This window comes from Cricetulus griseus (genome assembly GCF_003668045.3).
Source record: "Cricetulus griseus strain 17A/GY chromosome 1 unlocalized genomic scaffold, alternate assembly CriGri-PICRH-1.0 chr1_1, whole genome shotgun sequence".
In the NCBI taxonomy this organism is placed as follows: Eukaryota; Metazoa; Chordata; class Mammalia; order Rodentia; family Cricetidae; genus Cricetulus; species Cricetulus griseus.
The window spans coordinates 199,980,106-199,999,288 of record NW_023276807.1 but is presented as its reverse complement, the minus strand read 5'-3'; the positions used below and the strand labels follow the sequence as shown (position 1 = coordinate 199,999,288).

Genomic DNA, 19,183 nt, shown 5'->3' with positions numbered 1-19,183 from the left:
AACAAAGAACAATTTATTCACAAGCCTACTGCATTGAGTGAATGAATACATGTACTGACGTTAGCTACAAATTTTAAAAGTCCATGCCCTGTCATAAATTGGGCGTGGCTATTTGCCATTAATGAAAAAGCCCCCCATAAATTCACGTGTGTGTGTGTGTGTGTGTGTGTGTGTGTGTGTGTGTATTTGTATTTGCATATGATGGTCATATATTTTCTTTTGCCTAAGGAGTTAATCTATTCTTTCCCCTAGGGTTGAGAATGCTTGCACTAAGCTTGTTCAGGCAGCCCAGATGCTTCAGGCTGACCCATATTCAGTTCCTGCTCGGGATTACCTCATTGATGGCTCTAGAGGAATCCTTTCTGGCACGTCAGACTTACTTCTTACCTTTGATGAAGCTGAGGTAGGTAATCTGAGGCCCTCAGAGACCTCTCTAGACAAAAGCCTAGTTTTAGATTTACTTTATTTTATGTGTGTTTATGTGTTTATGGGTGCCCATAAAAATCAGAAAAAGGTATCATATCCCTAGGGCTATAGTTATAGGCATTTGTGAGCCACCTGACATGACTGCTAAGAAGCAAACTGGGGTCCTCTGGGAGAGCATCATATGTTCTTGACCACGGAGTCATCTCTCTAGCTCCTAAAGTCTAATTTTAAAGGTAATAATAGAGGTGGGGCATGGTGGCATATGGCTTTAATTCCAGCACTCGGGAGGTAGAGGCAGGTGTATCTCTGGGAGTTCAAGGGCAACCTGATCTACAAAGCAAGTTTCAGGATAGCTGGGGCTACACAAATAAACCCTGTCTCAAGAAACAACAACAAAAAAGATAATGGAATCCCTGGATGATTTTCTTTAGAATGCTAAAATATTAAAAAGCAACGTATCTCTAATGCCATTTTCTATGTGCTATTCACTAATTTGACTGATTCCTTAAATATATTTTCAGGTTCGTAAGATTATTAGAGTTTGCAAAGGAATTTTGGAATATCTTACAGTGGCAGAGGTAGTGGAGACTATGGAAGATTTGGTCACTTACACAAAGAATCTTGGGCCAGGTGAGCCAAAACCAATTTTTGTATTAAAAGTCTTTCTGAATTGACTGTTTTGATTCAAGAGGAAAGGCTCCTCTTCTCTGACTAGCAGAAAATAGGGGATGCAGCATTGGGCTTCTCTGTGGACAGAGCTGATAATGGCTTTCTACTGCAGATATGTTGCAGTTCTACAAGTCCCAACCTTGTCAGAAACATTAAATCAGATTTGTGAATGCTGATGGGGGATGTAGGGAAGGCTTCTCTGTTTCTGTTATTGTAATGCTGAAGGCCATCCTCAATCCTCCTGGCCTCCACATTCCACATCCCACAGCATTCCTTCGCTGTCTGCCAGCTGGCTTGTAGCTCCTCATGACTTCTTAGTTGCTAATTAGCTGCGTACCATTATGGACTTATATGCCCTAGCCCAAGGCTGCAAAAATGTAATCAGACCTCAATGGAGAGAAAAGCTGTTGTGGTTAAATCTCATTTGAAATGATTATTTAGCCATCTGAGTATTGAATATTCAAAATATCCAAATGCCAGGGTTTGATCTTAATAGATATAACATGAACTCAAGAGTCCATAAATTATGAATAAGATTAATGAAAAGTTAATCTTGATGTTTATTCCTCTTTGAATTATTTTTTAATTGAAATGCTGGTATTTATTTAACAGTATCTTTCTAAGGGTCCAATGTAGTGGGGTTTATGAGCTTTACCACATTTTCTGAGTTGTTACTGAAAATCATTTGGAAATGGTATTCTTTTTTTAAATAGCTGTACAGGTGTGCTGGGGGATGGCTGGGTGTGTTTGGCAGTGTTAGAGATTAACTCAGGCCTAGTGCATGCTAGGCAAGTGCTCTACCACTAGGGTACACCACTAGCCGAGACCTGTGTTCCCATTCTTTAACACTGGAAAAAGTTTATGTTTTTCTCATGTGACTTTATGCAAAACCTAACAAAAATAAAGGTACTCTGGGTGAAGCAGAAGCAACCCACCTTTCTGCCTCTATTTGGTTTTGATGCTCCATAAAATTATGAAATCCTAGGGGTAACTTGAAAATTAAAGCTTAAAACAAAAATCATTTTGCTAGCCAGTGAGATGGCTCAACTGATAAAAGCACATGGAGCTGAGCCTGCCCACCTGTCTTCCATTCCCAGGAACCACATGGTAGAGGGAACTGACCCCTGCAAATTGTCCTCTGACTTACACATATACTGTGGCACACGTGTGTGTCCTCACATATACATACCTTTAAATAAATGAATGTAATTTAAAAATCACTGTGCACTTTTGAATAATGACCAAAATAAACAGATTGATTCCAAAATACCAGATGCTTAAAAAGCTGCTGCCACTGTACTTTTTATAATATTTCTATTTTGTTTCTTATTTTAAGAGTAGTATATGCTTATTTGGATCAACTTGAAAAATTCAAAAAATATTACCAAGTAAGAATAAAACACAAGGCTCAGGAGGCATAGGTGCATGCTGTTAAGCTTGATGACCTGAGTTCTGTCCCCAGAACCCATGCGGGAGGAGAGAAGCAACTCCTGCAAGTTAACCTCTAACCTCTCTCCATAGGTGCACCATGGCACACATATATTCTCTCAATATACAGAACGAATGAATGTTAAAAAACAAAACAAAAAAGCACACTCTAATCCAGCCTAACCTACTGTGGTTAGAATTCTTTCTGAAATTTTTGCATAGCACAGTATACTAGCCAGATATACAATATGAAACCTGTATGCATACAAATGAAGATGATTACATTTAGGATTTTCCTTTAATAAATTACCTTTGCTGAAAAGTATAACATTGTATAAAATGCTAGTATTGTTGTAATAATGTCTGTCTTTAAATGTATAGACAGTAGGTTGAGCTTTTTGTAGTAAGTCACAATGGATTTAGGTCAAAAAGGCCAGATTCTGGTTTGTTTCACCACTCATCCTGTATAATTTCTTCTTGTGCCCCAGGAATGACTAAGATGGCAAAAATGATTGATGAGAGACAGCAGGAATTGACTCACCAGGAACACCGAGTGATGCTGGTGAACTCAATGAACACCGTCAAAGAACTGCTTCCTGTTCTCATTTCAGGTACTTCCTGCTTTGATTATAGGATGAGGGGAATTGGATGTTGTAACTCAGCCTGCCCTTTGCTCCTTTACACAAGGTGAAGATGAGATGTGACTGAATGTTACTATAACATGTGGGCAGCAGGCAAAGGATGACAACTCTATAGTCATCATTTTGAATGTTCTTTTGCTGTCTGCTTTCTTAACTACCAAAAGAAATTTGCACTTACTAAGTGTCAGTATATGCCAGTACCTCATTGTTCATGCCCATGTCATAGACAGGTTGTGAGTTATTTAGTTTAATTCCCAGAAGACAGTTGTATTTAATTTTTATGAAGCATGTCATTGTCAGCCTCCAGTACCTTCAGTTCCAGGGGCTCCAGTACCCCCTTCTGGTCTGGGCACCTGTACACACTTGGTATACAATCATACATACATACATATGCATAAACAAAAAGATTATTTATTTATTTTGGTTTTTTTGAGACAGGGTTTTTTCTGTGTAACTTTGGAGCCTGTCCTGGAACTTGCTCTGTGGACAAGGCTGGCCTGGAATTCACAGAGATTCACCTGCCTCTGCTCACCGAATTCTGGGTTTAAAGGCGTGAACCACTACTGCCCAGCTTGATTAAATTTTTTTAATTAAAAACTTTTTTTGGGTGTTTTTTTTGTTTTTTTTTTGTTTTTTGTTTTTTTTTGATACAGGGTTTCTCTTTTATGTAGCCCTAGATGCCCTAGAACTCACTATGTAGACTAGGCTGGCCTTGAACTCACAGAGGTCTGCTTGTCTCTGACTCTTAAATGCTGAGATTAAAGATGTGTTCCATCTTTAAGCCTGGTGGTGGTGGAACACACCTTTAGTCCCAGCACTTGGGAGGCAGAGGCAGGCAGATCTCTTTGAGTTTGAGGTCAACCTGGTCTGCAAAGCTACACAGAGAAACTCTGTCTCGAAAAACAAAAAACAAAACAAAACAAAAATCCTAAAAACAAGGAAAGAAAGAGAGAAAAAGAGGGAGAGAGAAAGAGGGAGAGCAAGAGAGAAAGAGAGAGAGGAAAAGGAGAGAAAAGAAGGAAGAAAGAAAGAGAAGTCACTCATACACATTGAGAGAACTCCTGGAAGATACACTGACTTACTTTTCTGAGGTCTACCATGGTATTGGGGGTAGCAGGCTACTCACAGTTTTATTGGTGTTTTTTATTCTGTCCCAGTAGATTTTCAGTGGATAGAGGCCATGGTGGTATCAGAATGATAATGACTGAGAGATCAAGTACTTTGTGATTGTAGATCCTCTGTGAGTGTGTTAAATTAGTTCCCTAATGACATGGTGATGCTTTCTTTACATCTTGAATTTTCTTTGCAGTGAAAGTTCCTGATGCTGGAACTGACCAGCAGATTTGCAGTGTTTGTCTTATATATTCTTTTTAAGACATTACAAGACCAAAATAAATGTTCAAAGTATGAAACATCATCAGTGAATATCACTAAACAACAAGTTTAAATTTCAGGCCAACGAGATGACTCAGACTGAGACCCACCCAGATGGTAGAAGAAGAGAACTGACCCCCTCCCCCTACCTCTGACCTCCACATCATTTTTTAAAAGATCAAATTCTGATCTTTTATTCATTTCTATAGCCATGAAGATTTTTGTTACAACCAAAAACTCAAAAAACCAAGGAATAGAAGAAGCTTTGAAAAATCGAAATTTTACTGTAGAAAAGATGAGTGCTGAAATTAATGAGATCATTCGTGTGTTACAACTCACTTCTTGGGATGAAGATGCCTGGGCCAGCAAGGTAAGTCTTACTAGAGGAAAAATAATAATAATAAAAAAATAAATTCTGCACTCCTAGGAGATTTTGATTGCCATTTGTCTTAAGTTTTATCTTGTAGCTGTATATACCTAATAATACACAGGTTTTGTGGGAACAGTTTCTTGCTCATTTGTTTTATGGGTTACTTATCACCTTTATACATTTCTTGTGTTCCAAAGTGGACTCTACAGGTATATAGGATTACTTGTGGTAGAAGGCTGAGGTGTGTAGACTTCCTTCAGGTTCAATTCTCATTGGTTGAGTTGGTAGAGGAATTGGGGTATCATACTTCCCTGGGTGGGATCAATGCTTTTTATAGGGGTGATTGTTGCCAGGTAACTTAAGAAAAACAGAGAACATGCCTATAATTATGTACTTTATGAAGACTTGTCCTTAGTCAACTTTTGATTAAGAGGAACATACAGAGGAAACTCTCAGGATTTTTAGATGTGTTGCTTGAGCATTCTTTTAATTAAAATATTGGTCCTCATATTTGCTAGCTAGTTTACAGATCCCTTTGCCTTCTGTGGAAACTCTCCTTAGACTCCATAGGGAGTCCATTAATTTGGTTTCCTTTTAGAGCCTATTGGTAGTTGTTTGGAGTTGTTGCAACTCTGGTCTGCTTATTCCTATGCAGTGGCAAAGCTTCTGGGTATGGGGAAGCCAAGACATTTTGGTTTATACTAGCCTTAGAGAAGCCCAGGATGCAGGCAGGGGGAGGGGGGCGCCCGAGATGCCCCATCTCCAGGATCTAGCTTTTCCATATATGACCCAAATGTTGTCACCAAGGTCGCCCAGCTGGTTGTTAACAGAAAAAGTGACTTCTGTTGGCTATTCATTAGGGCTGTTTTTCCTCCAGGACCACATATAAGGTAAGGTCAAATTTGGTGCTGAACATCACCAGTCTTCCCTCCTGCTGCTCAGAAAGCTGATTTTAGCTGTGCATAATCAATTAGTTTACTTTTATCTATAGATTTATTTCCAGAGGTGTTTTCTCATTGAAGTATGTTCTTGAACTGGTTCTAAAATTGTATTTTAAGTTTTTATGAAAGAAATCATCTTAAGTCTCTGATATTTGATTTAATTTTGCTTTTGCTTGATAACTTTCACTTCCCAATGACTTCTTTGTGCATCTTTTTTTTTTTTGTTGTTGTTGTTGTTGTTCTCTTGTTTGTTTTATTCTTTTCTCGAGCTTAGAAGGTAAGCCTTCTCTTGCCCTTTAGTTTCTTTTTCGCTTAAAAAGAGAAAAAGCATGTCTGTGAGGTTTTCTTGTGCTGTGTGCTGTGTCATATTTTGTGTGCCGGCGTGTAACACTGTGCTTGGATATGTGGCAGGATATGATTTAATGTTGGACAGACTGACTTTGGCTCTTATGGAATTGGTAATTTTGGGTGGGTGGGACAAAACAGAAAAGATTGCTATGGCATATCAGGCTTTCTGTATTTCGTAGGTGCTCTTGTCTCTTTGAGCAGGGCCCTTAAGAACATTTTTTACCTGTTCTTCCCCACTGACCTCATCTGAAGGTTTCCCTAGGTAGCTGGATTGGTTACCTGTGGATCCACCAGCTCTTGGGAAAGAAGACATGAGATAATACTGTATCCATGCCTCTCCTAACAGTCATCTTTGTAGGCCTTGACATTTTGCTTTTGGAGATGTATTGTTGAAGTTTTTACCTGTAGTGAAAGTGAGTAGGCTAGAGAGCTGTCCTGCTTATACTACCAAAGCCAAAGAGGACAAGAAGTATAGAATAGTGATTTTTTTCTTCTTCTTACCTTTAGTTGGTGGCTTTCTGCATATTCTGTTGCCTAGGCTGTGAACCAGCCGTAATTCAATGATTTCAGGTTCACCTAATCTCTTTCCTTGGCTTCTAGCAGATGAGAAACTAGTAAGGAGGAACAGACATTAAATCATAATGTTTTTTTATTTTGGAGGGAAAAAATAATCTACCATTTAGTGAATACGTGTTATTGAGTTTATTTTCTGCAACTGCCATAAAAAATGCTTTTTAAAAAACAAGCAAGCAAAACCCTTGAGTTTAGTGGGTTTTCAGTCTAGGATAATGGACTTAAGCAGAATGGACAAGGACAATCAGCCTGGTCCTCATCAGCTGTCTTGTACCTGTCCCATATTCATGTTACTCTGGAGGAAGCTGGCTAATTAGTATGATACAAAACTAACTTCAAAAGAAGCTCAACTACATGGCATTAGAATGAACAGGAGGAACTTTTTTTTATCTGACTGCTTTTGTCATACACTTGTTTCAGAAATCAAAATAGGATAAAAAGATGCACACAAGTCACTGCCTATGGCCCTTTCACCTTCCTACTCTACCTCTACTTAACCTTGTGTGTAAACTCTTAAAAACGCTTTAGTAGTTATAAGAATATTTGGAGAAAGAAATTTTACCCTGAAAATGGACAGTGGTAACTAGGGTATTGGCTTTTTTTTTTTTTTTTTCTAAAGTAGGATTTTGAATCTTGCTTTCTTAAACTGTAAGCAGTGAATTCACCAGATCTGGGGTCTGTCTGTTGCCACCAGGTTCCCATTCTGTTCAATGCATGGTGTCTTTCTCCACCTCTTGCCCCTACTGATAGTAATTAACTTTGTCTTCCCGTACTTGTTTCATGCTTCCCCATTGGTGCAGTGTTCTTCTGGAAAGTGAAGGTTCCTCTAGAAAAGTGGGGGAAGAAAGTAAGTGGAACAAATTCTCTGTAAAAATACGTCTTCTGAATAAGTTCAGATTTTGACGAGGCAATGCATAGCTGAATAGTGTATCTGTTATACCAACCTTCAACTTGTAGATTCACACATTTTGTAGTAACTTTAAACACTTCATTTCTATTGAAAGTAAAAATTCTCCCTTGACTCAACAGTCATCATTAAATCGAAGCCAGCATTTTTTCCTAGGACAACACTATGAATCAAAGGAACATGAGTTAAATACAACTCTTACTTTACTCTGCAAATTTAGAACTCTATACTTAATCTTTAAAAAAATCTGCTTATGTTACTTGTATCTTGATATGTGTTGGGAGCTGAGAGGAAAATAAAAGCATTTCATTGGTAAGATTTTTTGAGCCTTACAGAGGTAGCCTTTCAGGTTGAGTCATTAGATACTGTGATTCTTGTTTGGTTATGGTAGTGAGTCTCCTGCTGGAGTCAAGGCTGACTATGGGCAGCAGTGACTAATTAGGATGTCTTCCACATAAGATCACTCTACTTTTTACCACAGAAGGAAATGCTGGTTAGATTGTGCTGTCCTGTAACACCCTCATTTCAGACCATTGGGATTTAAGGGTTGAATTTAATTTTGATGACCTTAAAAAAGATCAGGTTATATATAAGCATAAAACATTTCTTTTTGAGTGTCCTCAAGTTTTGTTTTAGCCTTCAGAAGAGTAAGAAATTTGTCTATAGGAGTTTGGCTAGATAGTTTAACACAGGCATTTATGGTGTTCTGTTCACCTTTCAGGGAGGAAATCCTCAAATGCTAAAGGAATTGGTGTTTCCTGTCTGATCTAGGTTATCTTTAGCTGGCCCATCTGTGAGTGTGCCCACAATGAGCATAGGTGTTTAGAGTTGTGAAGCTTTTATCAGAGAGGACAAGACAGCTTTCTCATAGGTCAGTCTGTTCTTTCCTGAAATATCTTTGTTTTAAAACATTGGAATGGTGCTTGCAGAAATGTGATCTGAAAAGTAGAACTGGTAAAGTTAGAAGAAGGAAAAGGTTGGACAATAGTTTCCATATTTAAATTTTTTAACTTAAAAATACTAGCATTATAGGACTCTGCTTTTCTTTTTAAATTTATTATTTTTTTAGATAGGGTCTCTCTATGTAGTTCTGGCTATCCTGGAACTTGCTATTTAGACCGGGCTGGCCTTGAACTCACAGAGATCCTCTTGCCTCTGCCTCCAGATTTCTGGACTCCACTTTTCTAACTGCAGTTACTCTGGATTTTCTAGAGGGAGAATCTCAATATTATTCACAGGTACTTTTGAGGCCTGAACATGTTCTTGGGGAGGTACATACAGAGGGTCAATACAAACTGACTTCTAGTCATAATGCTAGGGAACCTATTTATATCATGTCTGCTGTTAGTGCACTTAGGTTACTCATGACAGGATTTTGTTGATTTCATCATAAATACTGCCTTTAAAAAAAAATACATGTGAGATTCTTTGGAGACAAACAAATATATGTCCCTATAAACACTTTTGCTTTTGATAGGACGATTAGTGCTCTGCTCCAAAAATATTTTATGGAGGTCTTTTAGTGACTGTTATAAATCTTTCTGACTGTCTAAATCATATGCTTTAAAAACCAGAAGGATGGAGAGATGACTCAGAGGGTAAAGGCACCTGCTACCTAGTCTGATGATCTAAGTTTGATCCCTGGGACCCACATTGTCAGAGAATTGACTCCATTAAACTGTCCTCTGACCTTATACATATGCTGTGGCACACTCTCACCCCCCCCCCACTAAACAAAACTATAACAACAACAACAACAAAAGGCAACTTAGAACCTAACTGAAATTCCCAGCTTTAAAAATGCAGCTTCAGGGCTGGAGAGATGGTTCAGAGGTAAGGGCACTTCCAGAGGACCTGAGTTCAATTCCCAGCAACCACATGACAGCTCACAGCTGTCTGTGGCTCCAGTGCTAGGGGATCTGATGCTCTCTTCTGGCTTCCATAGGGCACCAGGCCTGCACACAGTGCACAAACATACACACAGGCAAAACACCTATAATCATTTAAAAATTGCAGCTTCATTCCATGCTTGCCTTTGGTTCAGTGTAGGGAAAATGAGCATCTGCTAATTTTAACTTCCTGGTGTTGTCAGATCTACTCAGAAGAAAATTACTCTCTTCCTGAGAATCATATTCCTTCTTTGCTCGTAGTGAAGGGGCCATTTGAGCTTAGAGAAAAAGGAATGATTTTCGAGGAGCAAAGCTTGTCTTCCCATTGTGTTTAAAAACATTTCGGGATCTTGGGGATAAAAGCAGTCATTTATGTTAGTGCAGCCTGTGAGTTTGATTTTGGGGCTTCTTTTGTGAGAAGTAGTAACAGGAGCTCATACTGACAAGGTGGAGATCTGCTGACTGCTGCAGAAGGTTTGCGGCATATTTGGCAACTCTTGGAAAAACAAAAAGCCAAACAATGACAAACAAAAACCAGAACAAACCGAGTTTCCTGTGATATAAAGTAAGAGGTTGGAGTCAGCAAGCTTAAGATCTAATGGTCCTAACAGTAATTCCTCGTTTCTTAATTTGTAAAACAAAATTAAACCTGAGATTCAGTGAAGTAATTGAAGGGAAAATATGGCTTCAACGGAATCTACCTGCAGGAAATTCAAGGAACGTTATCTCCCTAACCAGTAGCTTTTACAGCTAGATTAGTGCTAGAATATATCTGACTTTTTGAAAATATGTCATTTTCTTTGGAATTTAGACTTTTAAATGTAGACGAATGTCTATTGGTTTTGTAAAATAGACCAAAATGTCTATTGTAAAATAGACTAAAAGTAAAAGTATCACTGTTGGGTGATGGTGGTGCACACTTTTTTGATCCCAGCACTCAGGAGGCTGAGGCAGGTAGATCTCTGTGAGTTCCAGACCAGCCTGGTCTACACACAGAAACCCTGTCTCGAGAAACAAACAAGCAAAAAAAGTATTATAGAAATATCAATTAACAGAGATTTAAATTTTACATTGGCATGATTCCTCTTTTCCAAGGTAGGTACATATTTCCAAAGAGAAAGCTTATTGGGTAAACCAAGTCCACACCAAGACAACTTGTAAATCTTAAAACTAATGTTAAATACTAAAAGCTGTCCAGTTAGTTCTTTGAGGTTAGGAGTTACTTTAGAGTCTTAAAAAAGATAGCTGTTTGGGCCTTTCTTATTTGGAAATCAGTTTTGTGTTACTTCCAGGGGCAAGGTTTGCTGTGTAAATTAATGAACAACAAAACGGGGGAAAGGAAACAGATTTAAACAATATTAGCAAATCACCTAAAGCTACTACTCTCCTATTTTACTAGGTATAAATGGACTTTGGACTAGATCTTCATGATGCTGCCTTACATTGGTAGCTGTCATAATTCCATATAACTTGGTAACTTTTTACCTTTTTGTTATGTCTGAGAAAAAGTTAGAATGAGAGAGCTCTCTCTACCTTACTAGACGGGAGAGAATGGAATCCTAAAGCAGACACTCTGTCTTGAGTAGGTATTTTAGAAATGCTGGGGTTCAGCTGCTGCTGATTTTTAACCTGTGAATGTTGCCTTTGTGTTAATGGTAGCTGTTTGAATTGGAAGTAGGGATGTGCCTGGTGCCTCCTTGTGGAAGCTTGATGGTATGACAACTATAGGATTGGAAATTGAAGAAAGCTTAGAGATGGGGCATTGACTAGAATTTTAGAGGTTAACATTATACTTTGGGTTGACTCAGAGTCAGTCCTCTAGTGCAAAAAGTAGATAGACTGATTTTTAAGTGGAGATTTAAGAGATGGTCAGTCTAGGGCCAGTTGTAGTGGCATACACCTTTAATCCCAGAATTTGTGAGGCAGAAACAGAGACAGGCAAATCGTAGTGATGCTAGGTCTACATAATGAGTTCCAGGGAAGCTAGGGCTACACAGTTATACCTGAAAGAAACAGACAGGGACAGACGGGTGGGGAGACAGAGACAGAGAGATAGTGTACCAATTCTAAAGATTGGTACATAGATATTTTTATTTTGTCCTTTCCATTTTTTGTATTAAAAATTGATTAAGCTGGGAGTGGTGGCACATACCTTTAATTGGTAAATTTCAGTGAGTTCAAGGCCAGCATGGTCGACATAGCAAGTTCTGGCCAGCCAGAGCTAAACCTTGGAGTCATGAGAATGGAAGCTGTGCTACTCACAAAGTGCAACAATCTGGAGAGTGGACCCTGTACCTTTCCTGGGCAAAGCAGGTGGTGTTTTGTGTTCCTGGTGGTGTGCATGTGGGTGAACTGGCCACAAGGGTGTGAGAGCAGGAGAACTGGCCCCTTTCTTTGCTGTCTGCTACATTGAGTGAAATAGCCAGGGCAGTGTTGGAGAGCTCGCCCAGATTGTGACAATGAGGGAAAGCTGGCAGGCCAACCAACCCAGCTAACATCGAGGCCCAGAGATAGGACTATGAGTTAGCTCACCCCAATACCCACCTCATTTATGACCACTGTCTACCCCAATTCTCTTTACACGTTGTTTCCTAGCTCTATATATCCTGGGGATTTTATGTTAGTTTTATGCTTATCATCATAAATCCTAGTTATAAGCAATACATTGAGATCCATGTATTAGGGATGGCAAGTGATCTAAGGATAAAAAGGAAAGTGATAGCTGGAAAGGCCAGCAGTGTGCTTTCTTCTTGTATAACTTTCAGTGGTTTATTTTGAGAACTAAAAACAAAATGGTTACATTAACACCTTCTATTTATTTTTTCCAACAAGTAATTCCAAGTTTTTTATTAATTATATATAATAAAACATGATCCTCTGTGTGTGTGTGTGTGTGTGTGTGTGTGTGTGTGTGTGTGTGTGTGCGCGCGTGCGTGCGCGCGCGCCTGCGGCTGTATTTCAAAACAAGAAATGAGAGAACTGTGCTTTGTGGCACCACATACTAATGAGGCTTGCCTATAGCAGAGAGGGCTCTGGCAAGGCTTCAGCTGATGGGTGTTGACTGGTGGAAAAGCTGATAAGGAAGCATGAGGCAGTAAGGCTTTTTCCTGCTGAAGACATTAGACATTTCTTGGCTTGAGCAGTTTTTTAGGTTATTGCAGCTTTAGCAATGGAGACACAGGAGGCAGGATAGAATTAACTGGAGAGTTGCATGCGAGATGTTGCATTTTGACAGACACAGGGATTGTGGTGTCATGAGATTACTTTAAGGCTGTTGTAGGACTGCCTTAGCTGTTGTGCGTTAGTGCTGTAACTACCTCTCTGTAAAAATTGGGAGACCATGATACAAAACAGACAAAATAACTGTGGGTTTCTCTTCCAAAGGACACTGAAGCCATGAAGAGAGCCCTGGCGTCCATAGACTCCAAACTGAACCAGGCCAAAGGTTGGCTCCGTGACCCCAATGCCTCCCCAGGTAACCCTGCATTCTTCTTTCTTGAAAAATAGACAGCTAAAATACAAGCAAATGAAGGAGTGAAACCTTTATAACCTCAGCATCCTGAGGTAACTATAGCATCCCATCATAGTTCCCAGTAACTGAAACATTCCTGGGTCTTAAGGGATGAAGGCACAGGCCTTATCACCTCTGTCATGAAATAATAAAGCTAAGCAGCCATTCCTTGAAAGATTACTGGTTTATTCATCCCCTGAGTCAGAAAGGTAATTTTTTTGAATAAAAGCTCTTTTTTGCTAGTTCTAGTTGGGCAGACAACTATTTATGTCAGCAAAGGACTCAAGCAGATTGTGCAGTGATGTCTACAAGAATTGTAAAATGACTATGTAAAGATAAGACCCAAGTAGGTTATTGAGCTTGGTTTTTCTGATTTAATATTTATTCCATTTTAGATTGTTTGAACAAATGTGAAAAGCCTAATGGAAGTTGGGGGTGCCAAGACTCTTTTTTCATCATCCACATTTTTAAAAAAAATTTTTGTATTTTTTTTTAAGATTTTTTTTTATTTATTATGTATATAGTCTTCTGCCTGCATGCCAGCAGAGGGCACCAGATCTCATTCAAGGTGGTTGTGAGCCACCATGTGGTTGCTGGGAACTGAACTCAGGACCTCTGGAAGAACAGTCAGTGCTCTTAACCACTGAGCCACCTCTCCAGCCCCATCATCCACATTTTTTTTTTTTAAGTTTTTATTTTTTTATTAGTTCAGATTAGGAACAAGCTTGCTTCACATGTCAATCCCTTCTCCCTCTCCCTCCCCTCTCCCCCAGCCCCTCCCCAACCCCCCGACCTGCCCCCCACCCCATCCACCCTCCACTCCCCAGACAAGGTGGGGCCCTCGATGGGTGCTCCCCAGAGTCCACCACATCATCCTGGGCTGGGCCTAGGTCCTTTGTTCAGTGTCCTTTGGAAGAGAAACCCACAGTTATTTTGTCTGTTTTGTATCATGGTCTCCCAATTTTTACAGAGAGGTAGTTACAGCACTAACATACAACAGCTAAGGCAGTCCTACAACAGCCTTAAAGTAATCCCCTTCACGTGGGATGGGCTCTCAATGTCCCTTCTTACACCAGGGAAAAATACTAATCCACTACCAGGGGCCCCTTAGAGTGTGGAGGCCTCCTAATTGACATCCATGATCAGGGGTCTGGATCAATCCTGTGCTGGCCTCCCAGACAGCAGTCTGGGGTCCATGTGCTCCCCCTTGTTCAGGCCAGCTGTTTCTGTGGGTTTCTTCAGCCTGGTCCTGACCCCTTTGATCTTCATTCCTCCCAGTCACAAAAAGACAAACATGGTATGTACTCACTCATATATGAATTTTAGACATAGAGCAAAGGATTACCAGCCTACAATCCTCTTCACCAAAGAAACTAGGAAACAAGAAGGACTCTAAGGGAACAATGCATCATCCACATTTTTATGTCAAGCCACTTCACATCCCCGAGCAGATAGGGTGCCAACTACCTTTTTCAGCAGGGCCTGTGGTTAAAACTTCACCTCATGGTTGGGAGGCACTGTGTTGCTGCTAGCTGTCAAATGGAAGGCCATCTATCACTTTTCTGTTAAAGTCATCCATTCCTTCATGAATGAAATGACTTGTAAAGTAACCTCTCTGAATAATTGATATGCCTACAATGTAGATATTGAATACCTCACTATTCTAGGGGATGCTGGTGAGCAGGCCATCAGGCAGATCTTAGATGAAGCTGGAAAAGTTGGTGAACTTTGTGCAGGCAAGGAACGCAGGGAGATCCTAGGAACCTGCAAAATGCTAGGGCAGATGACTGACCAAGTGGCTGACCTCCGAGCCAGGTAAGGTTCTTCTGCTTTTCTCAAACCAGGAGTGAACAATTCACTCTTAATGAGGTGATTCAAAATGCAGATCCATGCCAGTTTTACTGAATTGTCTTTTGCTGATAATAAAACTGTTAAATATTCAAAGACTAATGAAGTTAGAGCTTATTTTGTAACTGATTTTTAAAAATGTTTTAGCTAGAGTTTTATGAAGAATAAGGGACAGAGCTGAAGTCTGACCAAATTATCTACCTTTATAAAAGATGGATGGGTAGAAAGAAACTTCAAAGAGTAGCAACAGGGCTAGAGATGTAGCTCACTTGGTAGAATGCTTGTTTAGTATGCATGAATCTCCGATGCTAGCACCCATCAACCAGGCAAGGAATATATGCCTGGAATCCCAGAACTCAGGAGGTGGAGGCAGGAGGATCCTCAGCTACTTAGTGAAGTGAAGGCCAACCTGAGCCGCATGAGATACTGTTTTTTCATTTTGTGTTAAAATTTATTTTTAAAGTTGTTAATATTTTATTATTTTTGTGTACACACTTATATTCTCTGAGCCCATCTCACAGGCCCTTATATGTTTTTATATACCCTTTTATCCTTCTCAAGTCTCAAGTTTTTATATATCCTTTTATCCTCCAGCCCCATATAAATTCACTTACAGCGTGGCAGACAATTTTCACTTGGAATTCTCAAAAACACAGTTGTGAATATAAGCAAAAGAAAGACATGGTTATATGGGAGAGTCCACTAATCTGTCAAGAGAAAAGGCTAGACCAGAGATCAGTAATTGCGACCCTGCTTCACAATGGAGCCTGTGTTATCCTTTCATCTCTTCCCATTGTTTTTTCTTATATGTACCCAGCTGTTTTATCATTTTGATGTCTGAAACACAGTAACTTTTTCTTCATTGATTTCTAGGTTTTAAGAATACATTTTTGTCTGCATAGAACTCAAAACTTCTTAGTTCAAATTTTGCCCATATATGTTCCTACCTTTTCACAGTTAGATTCATATTCATATCAGAAATATCCCTCATGACTAATTGCTGTATTTGAGTGAAATAAAAGAAACCGTGGGCAGTATTTCCTCAGTCTTCTATTTCTTGTCAGGTTGCGGGCAGGCCTCAAGTATGAGATGAAGGCTTATGTATGAACCTGGCAATACAGTTATGGAGCTCATTACTTACAGTGTTGGTATAGATGGATTTTTAAAAAGAAGGCAAAGGGGTTGTTGGGCAGATCATTAAGTCAAACAAATGTGAAGGTCCTTAGAAGCTATGTTAAAAAAGTCAGACCCCTTAGTACCCTGGGTCTACAGTTCCATTGCCAGTGAGGGAGATAGGCACATTCCTGGGAATTTTGTCCAGCCAGCCTAGCCTAATCAGCAAGTTTTAGACCAGCAAGAAGTCCTGTGTCATAAAACAAGGTGGATGACAGCTGAGAAATGACACCCATACATTGGCATATACACATGGACACAAACATGTACATGTACACATACACACAGAAAAAGACAGATTTGGGGCTAGAGAGATGACTCAATGAATAAGAGCACTGACTGCTCTTTCAGAGGACCTGGGTTCAGTTCCTAGCACTCATATGGTAGCTTACAACTATCTGTAGCTGTAGTTCCAGAGGATTCGACGCCCTCTTCTGGTCCTGTAGGCCCTGCATGCACATGGTTCACAATCAGACATTCAGACAAAACACCCATACACATCAGTAAGAATAAATGCCATCTCAAAATTTTTTTTGAAGATAAATAATAGTTTCATTTTACTGTTAAGGAAGCAAGGGTGCTTTGGAGTTTTCCTAAAGTTAGAAGCTCAGATTTGAATGAGTCTTGTCATTCTTTAAAATGATAGAATTGTCACACCCATGATTGGCATTGTTAGCCTAGGTGGATTAAAATAAAAGTGCTTTGTGGCCTAGAAAGTCTGTTAAGGGAATGGTCTTTACTCAGTCCCATCATTTTTTTTGCAGTAGTAGAATGCCATTTCTGAGAGAAGGAAATGTATCAGTTCTTTAAAGACTTCACAGGAAACAGTGTGCTGTTTTTCTTCTTCAGTACTAACTCGATACATAGTAATGAAAGATAATACATTAATATTATCATTGCAGGGCTGGAGAGATAGCTAAGCAGTTAGGAACATTTTCTGCTCTTCCATAGCACCCAGGTTCAGTTCCCAGCACTCATGTGGCAGCTTACAGCTGTCTGTAATTCCAGTTCCTGGGATCTGGCACTCTAACTGGTTTTAGTGTGGTATATCTTTTCTTACTATATACACTATGTTCTGAAATAATTTCAATGTACGATCCTCCATAAATAATACAAGTCAATGAAAGCACATATTACTGTAGTAACAAAGCCCTCTGTATCAGTAAGATCTCCAGAAAATTATCCTGCTGAAGTTTATGTTTGGTTATGTAGTCAAGAATAATTATCATCAAATTTTGCTATCCTGGCTTCCAAATCATTAAATAGTTTCCTAAAACTAATGACATGGTAGTTCATGCTTATAATTTTAGCGCTTGGGAAGGAGAAACTGAAAGATGAGGTGTTCAAAGATAGCTACAATTACATAAGACCTACTCTCAAAAAATAAAACATTATTTTTTGTAGGTAGTTTGGATGTTTTCATTTTTTTAGTTTTCTTATTTTGTCTGAGCTTACTGGGGAAATATAAAAACACACACATTAATAAAAATGACACATACTGGGTAAAGGGGTATTTGCTATTGAGAATCTGAGAGGATATAATGACCGTATCTGTCATTCTGAGTAGAGGACAAGGAGCCTCTCCAGTGGCTATGCAGAAGGCGCAGCAGGTGTCTCAAGGTCTCGATGTGCTCACTGCGAAAGTGGAAAATGCAGCTCGGAAGCTGGAAGCTATGACAAACTCAAAGCAGAGTATTGCAAAGAAGATTGATGCTGCCCAGGTAAGGACCATTCTCAGTAGGACAGGCAGGAGAAGAGAAAGAGGAGGGTTATTAAATATCTGGCATCTTTTTCTACACTGCCCTTTGCCATCATCTACTGTGGCTAGATGTAGATGCTCCTTAGTGATGACCGATTCCTAGCAGCTTCCAATGGTGATACCTGCACCATCAAAATTTTAGATTCATGTTTGTCTACAATTTGAAATATCTTAATTTTCAGTACTTCAGCTAGTTTTATTCCTTTTTGTTGTTTGTCTTCTTTTTGTCAATTTGGGTATCAAACTCAGGGCCTTGTGCATGTTAGTCAGGCTCTGTATAATTGGGCTAAAAAGCACAGCCTGAGAATTATTTTAATGGAAATCACAGGGCTGGTAGCATAGCTAAGTAGTAGGAATGTATGTCTAGGTTTGATCTCCAGTACTTGGGGTGGTGGAGGGTATGACATAATGGTATGCAGAAAAGACAAGGTGGAGTGATTTGATCTTACCTGAGCTAAGAACCTGTGTAAAATTATTAGAATTAGTACTCTAAAAACTACTGCTATTATGCTATATTTCTATTGGCTTCATTAAGTTTAATTAAGTGTGCTGTGTGATTAGAGCTATTTCTGATGGCTTTGTATGTTTAAATGTGGTTCATGAGAAGATGACGTTGTCCACTTTGGTGTGTAGAATTGGCTTGCAGATCCAAATGGTGGACCTGAAGGAGAAGAACAGATTCGAGGAGCTCTGGCTGAAGCTCGGAAGATTGCAGAATTATGTGACGATCCTAAGGAAAGAGATGACATCCTTCGATCCCTTGGAGAGATAGCTGCTCTGACCTCTAAATTGGGAGATTTACGAAGACAGTATGTATTTAATTTCTTAGTCCCACATTAGTGTCTCTCCATCTCATCTCCCATAAACTTTCCCTCTCTTCTACTCTAGGCATATGTAGAGTTGAATCCCCATCAGTTAGATGCTTATCTAATCCCCAAAATGTAGCTCCTTGGACCCTACCTCAGATGTAATGTATGGTAATTGCATGTTGGATCCCCATAGGCTAAATAGGTTTGTGACTGGCTAGGTCAAATGCGCCTCTGTGTATCAGTGATGTAATTAAACTTTCATAATTTATTGCTGATCATATAGTTTTAAATGAGCACATTTAGTCTGCTGTGAACTCATTTTCAAGCTCTATTTTCATTTTTTCTAAAGTAGGACTTTCCTTGCTATATTATATTTGTTACATGTCTGTCCTAGACATGAGGAAAATCATTGTTGTAGTTAGCTATGAAAAGACTGCTGCATGTATATGTGAGCGAGACAGGAGGCATACTTTCTCCCTTTCCTGGCAGTGTGATTTCTTAAGTAGCAATTATATAA

At 39.4% G+C, this 19,183-nt stretch overlaps 1 protein-coding gene across 2 annotated transcripts in view; it reads left to right on the top strand.

The window, feature by feature from the left end:
• Positions 1 to 19,183, top strand: part of Vcl (vinculin) — a 94,980-nt gene that overhangs the window by 48,052 nt on the left and 27,745 nt on the right. For both annotated transcript variants that reach the window (XM_027387518.2, XM_027387517.2), the window contains exons 3-10: positions 253 to 403; positions 948 to 1,056; positions 3,012 to 3,134; positions 4,748 to 4,908; positions 12,951 to 13,041; positions 14,745 to 14,892; positions 17,666 to 17,819; positions 18,491 to 18,666. In XM_027387518.2, the coding sequence (XP_027243319.1) occupies positions 253 to 403; positions 948 to 1,056; positions 3,012 to 3,134; positions 4,748 to 4,908; positions 12,951 to 13,041; positions 14,745 to 14,892; positions 17,666 to 17,819; positions 18,491 to 18,666 (1,113 nt within the window). The remainder of the gene's footprint in view (positions 1 to 252; positions 404 to 947; positions 1,057 to 3,011; positions 3,135 to 4,747; positions 4,909 to 12,950; positions 13,042 to 14,744; positions 14,893 to 17,665; positions 17,820 to 18,490; positions 18,667 to 19,183) is intronic.